Source organism: Centrocercus urophasianus, unplaced genomic scaffold (genome assembly GCF_019232065.1).
Source record: "Centrocercus urophasianus isolate 14NV4802_14NV808 unplaced genomic scaffold, USGS_Curo_1.0 seq_14, whole genome shotgun sequence".
Classification (NCBI taxonomy): Eukaryota; Metazoa; Chordata; class Aves; order Galliformes; family Phasianidae; genus Centrocercus; species Centrocercus urophasianus.
Genome location: NW_024884586.1, coordinates 41,842,727 through 41,854,137, shown reverse-complemented (window position 1 = coordinate 41,854,137; position 11,411 = coordinate 41,842,727). Strand labels below are relative to the sequence as shown.

Genomic DNA, 11,411 nt, shown 5'->3' with positions numbered 1-11,411 from the left:
GAACTAAAATACCTGGAGGAAAAGAAACAGAGCCACTCTCTTAGGCAATGTCACACAGCTGTGATTCAGCCAGCCCAAATACAGGCAACTGCTTTGTTTTCACCTGACCTCTTTCAGGAATATGCTCTATTAGAATCACATAAACACCAGCACCACAGGTTTAATTAAGAGTAACCCCTCAAATCACAGAGCAGGCTATTTGTTGAAAGGTCCAGCTGGCTTGTGTGCTAGAGATACAGTCAGGAGAAATGCAAAATCCAGCCTTATGTCAAAAATCAAATTGCCAAACGTGGAAGCAAGAAATTGAGAAAAATAAGTAGTTATTTGCACTACCTCATATGGATCACTAAACTGTAATGCCCTGTGTTAAAACCTATCAAAGCTGTTGCTAAGATGATTAAAACTACACAGTCACAATATTTTGATCCAGATTTCAAACTATATAAAAATTCAAGGATAATTGGAACCATGGTTTCAGTATAGGCTTATCACTTACCAGAAGTTAAAGGAGCACAGACTACAAAACCAATGGAGTACATTTTTCTTATTTCTTAATTAGAATCTGCCATTTTCAAGAGTGTTCCGATTTTTGTTCCTGAAAAATCCATTTCCACAGAGCATTTAAAAATGGTATATAAAATAAAAACCTCACCTTCCATTCATCAATGAAAACAAATTAGAAGAATTTAAGATGCTACATATGAAAAATGCAAGTATACAGTATTATGGCTGAAAAGATTCTCTATTTGCCTCACAATGGTCCAGCTACAATCTGAATGTCAAAGAACATCCCCTTCACAGAATGGCACAGAGAATTTTCTACCTGTAAAGGACATTAAGAGGTATGGAGAAATGCATTGCATTTGCAATAAATCTAGGTGGCATATTAATTATCCCACTCCCCACACACAGAATCAATTTCATGGCAATTTTGAGTACAGCTTTGTGAACATTAACAGGAGTAAAACAATGAAGTACAGACACCTTGTATTAAAAAAAGTTTTATACTTACATATAGTTTTGTTTCAATAACATACAGTTATAAAAATTCAGTTCAAAACTCAGTCTTAAACATAGGAATCCCAGGAGCACAGACTTAGAGACTTCATAATTAGCTCCAAGTTTTTCCCTTAAAACTGAGAGAGCATTTTACAGGAAGTTGGGCTGGTAATATCTGCCTGTTTCCAGAAAAGTCAGTCCCATCTGTCTTGTGATCTTCCCTCTCTTGCATGTAAGATGCTGTTTTGCCTTGAACTGTATATCAACAAGGAAATCTAGCATTGCTTGACCAGCACGAGTGACCAGGGCAAGGAGCTAAGCCAGTGACAGTCTGGTTTAAGAAAGCTAAAATAAAAGCTACATAAGAAGGGCAATAATTCTCTTCAAGTCTAGATTCTCACACCAGGGTTGGACTAGATAAATACCAGAATATTGGCACAGAAAGGGCAGAAATTCGTCATCAGGGCCCAATGAGAGAAAGAGAGAGGGAGAGGGAGAGAACACTTATTTGCTCAGCAGCTAATCACAGAATCCTCTTAACTGCATTATGAAAGCATATGTCTAGTGGTCCAAGAAGAAAAGATAACAGTCTCTGCTGCCTACAACACATCACAACAAATATCACATTGCATATCATGGTTTATTCCCTCTGAAATATCAAGCTCTTTGATGGATGAAAAGTTATTTTGCTTGTTATTGCCAGATCTTGATTTCTCCAGCCCAATCAGAAGTCGCAAGGAGTGATGGCAATACTGGGTGAAATACTGCACTCACACAAGCTTCTCTATGTGCCGACAAAGTACGAACAATCCTAGAAGTATGGTAGTTGTAAAAAAACACTTTGCCATCTGAACTTCCTGTCACCAAAAGTGTTCCATCCGGAGAAAATTCACAGCCCACTGCAAATCCTTCCACCTGTTAAAAGAAAAATCAATAATGGTGTAACTCCTGATTCTGATCAGGGAAGTCAACGGTGGTTCACTGAAGAATGAATGTAATACAAAAAAATGCATATTTAAATAAATACGCACTAAGGACTTGTCTAGGTTTCTATTAAGGCACATCCATACCATAAACTTATTTAATCAGGCTACTAAGTATCCAGAAAGCCTTTTAATAACTGTTTTCTTCAGAGTGTATATAATTCAAAATTGCACATAGGAAAGCAAAGGAAGGCAATTATTACCAATCACTGATTTATCAACAAGCCCTATTAGCAGACATATTAAAATGCAGATACTTTGCTCTCTGTCTCACTTCTGGACTTGGATAATATCATTCTGGTGAAAGAAAATACCTTATGCCCTTCATATCTCTTCTTTTTGTTGATTCGGTAAGGTCGCTGGGAGGAAAACAACGCCATATAGTTCCCATTTGTCTGAGCAACAAATGTAGACTCTCTTGGGTGCAGAGCCAGACTTGGACAAGTGTAACGCTCCTGAAAATAATTATTAAGTTTTGTTGCATGAAATAAGGCATTTGTTCAAATGAACTAGGTTATTTTTTTCGACAAATTTGAAAGACCATAAAGTCATCTCCATAAAGAAACTTATTACAATCCACAGAAAGTCTGACACAAAGTCAAATATTAAATCAAATATCGACCCCAATTTCCTAGAAAATGATCAAAATCCCACCTTCCTTTGCAGTAGCATAATTAAACGGCAGAACCTCTGAAGGATAGTACACAAAGTTACTGAGACACCTTCTTTCAGCTCAAGGATAACTGAAGTTCAAACGTGGAAGCAAATCCCCCTCATACATACCTCTTCCCACATGGTAGGGTGGGAAAAGCATGAATGATCTTGTTATGGGGTTTGGAAGAGATGAACTGGGAGGACAGTTCTGGATATTGCCAGGAATTGGGCACAGCAATCAAACAGCATTAGGTGTTGTACCTGGTTGACAAAGAACTGCATGCTTTGTGGGGGAAACTGAGTCTAACTGGAAGGGGTCAAACAGTGTAGAAGAGGGGAAAAAAACTGTCCAGTTCACAGATGGTGGGCTGTGTGTATTTGCTATTTGTTTCTTTGGTAGTGGATAGGGAGGTTGTTATGAAAGACAGCCTCCTCTGATTCCAAACCTGATTGCTCTGTACATTATTTAGTGTTTTTTGTTTGCTTTTTTTTTTAATTGCCGATTCAGGATGATGAAATATTTAATAGCAGACAAAGACACAACTGTGCAACTGTGGAAATTAAACACGAAACAATCCCATTTGATCACCTGCTACATGTCTTTGTCAGTAGAGAACTGTTCATTCCAGCCAAAAGGCATCTGTATACAATCCGATCATATTATATTACATAAGATATTAGACTTGGGTTTTCAGAAATGATCCAGGGAGTTGGAATTATCTATTAACTTCCTTGATAATCTCCTTTGAAGGTGTCAGCTTTTCTAGACAATTTAGTCCATTAAATATCTCGCTTGGACAGATTACTGAAATAGTGTACCTGCATTGATAAAAGTAAATTTTGCCTCTGTGATTATGTTACACAACATATCAGTATGCATGTATCAGGTCGCTGTTATTATGCAAATATTAAATTTAATTTGTCAATAGTCTTTATTCCATCTAATTAAAAATGTATCATTTTGCTATCCTAGGAGAAGTGTCAGAAAAGAAACGTGGTGCTACAGCAACTACAATCATTGGTAAGCGAGAATAGCACTGCAATGTTTTTGCCTAAATGTGGCTTAGATGTTAGTGAACTAGCAATGAAAACAAACGCTTTAACACAAGGAGATCTATCAGTTTTCCAGGTGGTTTTTAAAGATTAAGTAAATGTTGTTAAAGTATGAAAATGAACACCCTGCAACTAACAGGGTAATTATGATTCATACAATGATATGAAAAAAATGAAAGTTTTGCTTTTGTTCTAAAAGATTGACAACCATGAAAAAATATATAATGACCCAGAAGATAATAAGTTGTTAATCTTACATGAAAAATCTGATTGGAAATTTTTGCAGCACTTTGGAAGTCCCATGCAATGATGGTACGATCAGCTGAGTCTCGGCTTACTGCATCTGTGCTTGTAAGAAATTCTTTTCCTTCAGGAAGAAAGAGTATATCCAAAGTCTGTTGTACTGCAGCTTTGTACACTCTTGTCACCTAGTGAACAAGACAGTTTGTTATTTTGAGATTAGAAGAGCATGATAATACGTCCTTGGTATTAATACTCATGTCCAGTCAATTATATATATTTTTAATACGTAAAAAAATATTTTATTTTTAAATATTGAAGTGCTAGCATATCAAGTAGTATGGTAATATATGCAAATAGTTCAAAAACCGGAAAATAACATGAGATAGAAAAGAAAGCAGTTTGCATAATTTATACATTATATTTATATATACATAAGATTCTTAAGGAATTAGAGTTGGATCCAAAAAGAGCTGTAGATGCTACAGAGCTGTGGAGATGAGCCACACAAGCTCCCTTCTATTTTACAAACTCGGTGTGCTCTGAGGATTAGTTTGGGGGATTCTTCTTCCAGGAAATTTTACAAGTTTATCTTTTGGTCTTCTTGTTCTCAAAATCTTCAGCTAGTTACAGAGGCAGGGAAAGGAAAGCAACTATGTCAGCAGGAATTCACAACTTAAAGCACCAGTCAGGAAAGTGAATATTGTTGTTGATCAGTCTAGATTTAATTGTAAATCACTGTTTATGACAGGGAATTCAGGACACTGTCCCAGTCCCATGCTGCTGTGTAAGGAAGCATGCACACCTAGTAGGTACATACAGATGTGCTCCAAAGGTCCTGTTTTTCTCCTTTGTAGAAAAATAACCCAGTTCACCAAGGATTCAACCTGACACCCAAGAAAGAAACCCAAGCAGAGTTTGCTATTCTGAAGTGCTGCCAGAGATGGGGATACTGGTGACAGCAATGCTGATGACAAGAAGGTTCAGTGCTTTAAGGACTCGGCAAGCATCCTGCCTTTTTCTGTAGGGAATCAATCCCACGCCTCCTACCAAGGTTCTGGCACAAGGCAGCCTGTGCTGCTCCTAAAACAAAGGTACTTGAAGCCATTCTGCAGAGAACAGTGGGCAGAGGAAAAAGAGTTGTCAATGCTTAGAAGTACAACTGGGCTCTGGAGTAAATAGTGTGCCTCATGCAACAGCTCCAATTGTGTAATTAATTCACATGAGCAATCTCTAGAGAAGTTTGCGATATGAAAGCAAATACTAGAGTTCTCAAATCATTTTCCCAAATTAAAATACCTTTTAAGTATTTCCCTTGTGTTTCCCTGTTGCCTTCTCCTGTTATCTCAGCGTCAATAGGCTAACTGTCCTAAGAACAAGTCAAGATCCTCTTTTAGGCTTATACCAAGGGCTGGATGCCTGCAGAAATGGATCCTCAGCCACAGGATTCTGAATATTTCAACATCCTGTGAAGAAGATCTAAAGAACTGCAAAAGATTTTCAACTATTCTAAGGAATATATGAATAATTTTAATTTCCTTTCTTTCCAACTTTCTTCATGCAATTCTGCATCTGTGTTGTCTACTTTGAATCTTGAAAAATCAATACCTTTGATTTCCTTTTCTGATTTACCTTCACTGAAGAGAGACTTCAAGGCAAATGGCCAGATCAAAGTAGCTCATCTGTGAATACGCTGATCTGTAAAAGTAGGACACTGGAAGACTCTTCGTTATTAACATCTAAAACTTTCTTTCCAAAACAGCTAAAACATAACAACCTCCATTTCCAACACAGTGTTCAGAGGTTAGTTCTTCTTGCAACCTCACAGAATTACCAGCTGAGCAGAGACACTGTTTGCAGTATTGCATTGAAATGGTTCTCAATTTTGTGAGGCATTCCAGTGCCTGCCTAATGTCTGTAACATAGCATATGGCTTCTGAGTTCAGGGGCCCAGAACTCTTATAGATACCATTAGAACAGATATTTTTAGAAAAAAGAATAATCAGGAATTGCAATGAAATAGTCTAGATTATAACTCTGTTCTTTAACTAACTAATAGAAGAAAAATAACTTACAGCATCAAAGAGCACAAGAACTTCTCAATTCCTCGCCTCAAGCTCTTAATCTATGGGAGTCTGGAAATGTTCAGAACAAGCTGATCCTACTGTAGGGTAGAGAGACACTAGATGATCTTCAGAGGTCCTTCCAGTTCTGCTTCCTGTGATCTCAGCACGCATAGGTATGGTAGCAAGTACTCCAAGTGATTTTCTTAGACTCCGTGAAATGCAGTTTGGGAACATAACGTTTGAAGAGCCTTGGTCATGTATCCTATACACACTCCAATAACATCAATAAGATGTAAACTTGCAGACAAAATATCAGCACGTTTTTCAGCAATATGCCTGCATTTTTTAAGATAGAGAATATACAACTGTGCTACTGCACGAGTCAATTTTTCATCCTAGGAATTTGCATAATATGCAAAGCAATTAAACTTTGTAAAGCCAAAACTGATATTTGCATATTTATAGCTTCCACTTTGTCTATGGAGAAATCACCATGCATAGCTATTTCTTCACTGAGTTATAAAAGGAAGCCCACAGTTCATTAGTAAAGTAGAAAATCAAGCTATTTCGTAGGACCCAAAAAAAAAAAAAGTTAAAAAGCAAATAACACTCAATTTATAATGGCTGCCTGTAATATGAAATGGAAAGCCATACAGAATCTTGACAGCTGTAGAAACTTCAGAAGAACTGAAATACATGTAAGGAAATTGTCTCAGATCTAAAGAAGGAAGATTTCGGTTGGATATAAGGAAAAAGTCTTCTACAGTGAGAGTGGTAAAGCACTGGGACAGACTACCCAGAGATGTGGTCCTCGGGACTTTCAAAGCCAGCTTTGACCAGGCTCTGAGCAACTTGGTCTAACTGTGGATGTCCCTGTTCACTGCAGGGGAGTTGGACTATCGGCAACCTTTAACGGTCCCTTTCAACTTGAAGGATTGTAGGATTCTATGGCAATGTGGAAATACTTTCTAAGTTTTGGTGAAATTCAGTATGGCTCATGTATGAACTGCCATCACCAATTCAAACATTTTAATTGCTAACTATTAAGCATACCTGCTTGTCTGCTAGTCAATAAGATTTCCAAACAAATTACTCTGCGCATCCTAGCTCTATACTAGGAAAATATCATTAGAAAAATTAGTATAAAAGACATTTTTTTTTACTTTTGATATGTACCTCAGAAAAACCACGCTGTTTAATCATCAGAACATGTAGTAAAAACTGACTCAGAGAACAATAAATCAATACTTTGAATAGCAGATGGGAACTTGGAATACATATTTATATTTATATTCCCCCGTAAAGACGGCTTTCAGAAATAACTAATTGTAAACAACCAAGCTCTGAAGAGTACTCATGATGAAACCTTCTTTGTTCTACCTTAGCCAATAATTCATGACATGCCTGAGGAATTTGCTTCAGTTTTCCTACCCTGCTGACTTTAGATCGTTAATAACAAACTTCTGGTCTTTTCCTATTTTCAGATTTATTGCCCATGAGCATTGGAAAGCCACAATCCACTAGTTCAAACTATGCACTTCATGGACATAAAATAAATCCTTTTAAAAGGAAGACCTAATAGGTTCTAGTGTCAACACAAGTTGACATAATAATAAGGCTTCTTTACAACGGCAACAGTTCCTGGCTGCAGGCATTCAACTAGAAAGGTAATTTAGGCAAATTAAATCATTTTTAAGTAGATTCTTATGGCTCCAGGGATTCGAGAAGCATGCTGTGATGCTGAATTCAAGCTATATATTTTGTACAGATATTCCATAATACTTCTCTGCATAAAATATATGTAGTGCTTGTTACTTTGCTTCTCAGGAAGCTCAAGGCCTCCAGATGAGCACCTCAGCCCATGAGGCCATCCCAGTTCTGTGTCTGTCACCCAGGACCTCCCCTGCACCTCACCTTCCTCAAATCCCTCAAGCTTTAGGCAAGAAAGAAATGTGCCTGCACAGACATTCTCTGAGAATTAGGAGATAAGATCTCATAAATGATCTAAGCTGACAAGGCAGATGACTAAACTTTGCTCTGTAGTTCCACACTCACAACAAAATGACAACAGTGTGACAAACACAGCTTATGTTTTTGATTTCCATCTAAAAGCTACAACAGCTGTTTTAATCAAAACAGCTGACAGTATCATAGACAAGAAGTAATTTCATGTTGTCTTAAAATATTTTAACATAAGAATGGTATATAGCATAAAAGAGGTGGGCCTCCATGAAAACCTGTATTTCAACAAGGCAAGTTCAAGGTCCTACACCCGGTTCAGGACAATCCCAAATATGATTTCAAGCTGGATAAGGAATAGATAGAGAATAATTCTGCCAATTACGTGCATTTGCAGCCCAGAAAGCTAATCAAATCCTGAGTTACACCAAAAGAGGTGTAGCTAACAAAGCAAGAGAGGTGATTATTTCCCTCCGTTCTCATGAGACCCTACCTGAAGAACTGCACTCAGGTCTGGAGCGTGCAGCATAGATGTGGATCTCTTAGAGTAGGTGTAGAGGAGGGGCATGAGAATGATCAGATCAGAGGGCTAGAGCATCTCTGCTGAGAAAAAAAATGGCTGAGAAAGCCTAGAGAAGGCACCAGAGAGACCTTAGTGCAGTCTTTCAGTACTTAAAATGGGCCTACCAGTAAGATGGGAGGATTTTTCATCAGGGAGCACAGTAATAGGACAAGGAGTAATGTCTTATACTAAATAGTGGTAGATTTAGGTAAAATATAAGGAAGAAATTCTCCATGATGAGTGGTGAAGCATTAGAAAAAGCTGCTCAGAGAAGTTGCAGATTCCCCATCTGTGGAAGTGTTCAGGGTAGGCGATACCCTGCCCATGGCAGAGGGTTGGAATTGGGTGGTCTTTAAAATCCCTTCAAACCCAAACCATTCTCTGATTCTGTGATTTCTCATTATGTAATTTGAGAAAAATATACTGCTTTTGTATTTAAGTTTTTGTGTTGTTTGCAACAATAACAACAACAAAAAAAAACCACTAAGGAATTTTCTCTGACAGTGAGAGAATAACTTTAGTTTTCTAAGGCATCGAAAAAATCACCCTATTTTAATTACACTGTTCTTCATAATACCACAGTACATGACAATGTACTGGTTGTTTCCATAGAAACCAGAAGTACAAGTTGTTCCACCAATTTCTACAGCCTTTTTACATATTTATGTACTATCCAGAGACAAATTCATTAGGTCTCCTAAATACATGCTACTTAAAATGACTGCATCTCATCTTAAAGAAATTGCAAAAGAATGTTTCCAAGGAAACAAACGCACTGCACTTGTACTCTAAATTTATTAGATTTTAAAACTGCTTTAATGACTGAGGCTTATTTCTTTATAAACTCAAGTACAGAGATATATATCAACAGTAATAAAGAGGATCTTTTTAAACTTTTTTTAAGGGTAAAGCTATAGATGGCAGTTGCAATACTGCAGCTAAGCAGTGTTAAATCCTGATAAATAATCCAACACGGGGCAAAAAACAAACCACCCTGTTGATACTTTACTTTGCCCTTCGTTAATAATGAACTCAGTGCATTTCTCATCTAGTTTTAAAAATTCTAAATAACCATTTTCACAAATTTTCTAGTTAATTAACCACATCATTCATAAGGCCTAAATTTCAAGAATGAGATTTTTGTGTACATCTCCAAACCTAAATTTTCTAAATTTTCCCTTAGACTGCCCATCACTGCAACCAACTGACTTTGTATTCATCCTTTTGGAAACCTTCCTGATAAAACTGTTATTCATCTCTAAAGGCAGCACCTTTGTATTCTTTTGTACTCATCCCATTTCTGTTACATCAGTGGCTATTTCTTCTGCATGATGTTCTACTCCTCTGTTACTGATGATTATGTTACCACACTATTTTTCCTAACAATATTTATTTCACAACAGTTAGGTTAGTTCCTACCTTCTCCAGTTTCTCTAAATGCTCTATCAAAGTGCATAAAAATCATCTTAGAGTGACATCAATTAAGTTTTATTTCATTTTTTCCTATATCTTTAACAAATCCTTTTTTCCCAATATGTTCTACTACTGTGTCAGATCATACCCCTGGTTCTCCACTGCCTGATTCTGCAGTTAATTTGCATTTATGGATGTCTAGAATTTTAAACGTTGACTAAAAATCAGAATTAGAAAGAAGCAGAGCCATAGTCCTGTCACCTTTTCTTTATTCTCTCTTCAGATTACTGCATGGTACTATCTGGACTTCCTGTGGTGACAGCTGTAGCAGGTAGTTCTTCCTAAATTTCCAGTAGGCTCATTGGATTACAAGATGTGATTAGGGTTTAGCAGATTAGGGTTAGCAGATTAGGGTTAGAATCTCCTCTAGGCTCAAAAATCTGACCACATCCAATAGGTCAATAGCCTATTCTTCAATTTTTAACAGATCTCTCCCAGAAATATTATGGGCTTCCCTAACTTTAGAAATCCATGTGAACAAGAAGCAGTTCATGAATGTTTACAAAATGTTAAGAAATGTTCATCAAAGAACAATGTAAATAAAGGTAAAATTCAGAAAATTTAAATGAATATTCAGGCACAAGTTCTTGAGAGCTGTATGTCCTTCCAGCAGAGCTAGCAAATTCCTTGCTTTATAATATCTAAACCTTCCTGACACTTGCAAATAAATCTTTTCTATTCAGACTGACAACTCACTCATTATTTAGGAACTTGAGCTTCTTTAAAAGCAATATCAATACTGCATTTGACTATTTAAAGTCCTGTTCTGATATTACGATATAATCTTAGGAATTATATACAAAAAGAAAAAGATCCATAATCATATTTTTCTTTGTGAATACAAAGTCCTTAAGTGTTGACAGATTTAAGTCTCAACCTTTTGCTCTCCCTGGTACTTCAAGGAATATTAAAATTTCAGGTAGAATAAATAAGTTGTTGGAACATACATTTTCTCCAGACTAAAAAGCTAGTATAAAGCCAAAAGAGAGTGACTGTGTAATCCATCCAGCTTTTGCTGAGCAACTTCAGATAGTCATGGACAATTCAAAGAATAGGAATACCTTTAAAACTCATAACTACTTTAACATCTTGGTATTCCTCTTATTATTGCCCAATTCCTTTTTACGTGGACTTTTACAAGGTTTTTCCAAGTTCAGCTCCAAGATCCCATGGGGACTGTTCAATATCCTGCTCTCTCCTTGGTTGAGGCTGCAGATATTTTTGTATTGCTTTCACTTATTTGTCTGTTAACATAGCAGCACAATTAAAAGTTTTCCAGCCTTTTCACAAAGCCTTTTCACAAACGACTATAAACATTCTCCAAATATTTCATAAATATAATCAATCCATTATACAGCAATATACGGCCTCCAGAACAATCTCTTCTCCAGAAAGACTAACTAGGTTTAACATAAAGAAATA

The 11,411-nt window shown here is 36.8% G+C and overlaps 1 protein-coding gene across 5 annotated transcripts in view; it reads right to left on the bottom strand.

Annotated features, from left to right (window-relative positions):
- Nucleotides 1–723: 723 nt before the first annotated feature.
- The window catches only part of WDR25 (WD repeat domain 25), a 58,525-nt gene continuing 47,837 nt past the window's right edge, over nucleotides 724–11,411 (bottom strand). For all 5 annotated transcript variants that reach the window (XM_042814275.1, XM_042814276.1, XM_042814277.1 and 2 more), the window contains exons 5-7: nucleotides 3,947–4,117; nucleotides 2,297–2,437; nucleotides 724–1,914 (exon numbers count right to left, since the gene is read on the bottom strand). In XM_042814275.1, the coding sequence (XP_042670209.1) occupies nucleotides 1,693–1,914; nucleotides 2,297–2,437; nucleotides 3,947–4,117 (534 nt within the window). In that variant the 3' untranslated portion in view covers nucleotides 724–1,692. The remainder of the gene's footprint in view (nucleotides 1,915–2,296; nucleotides 2,438–3,946; nucleotides 4,118–11,411) is intronic.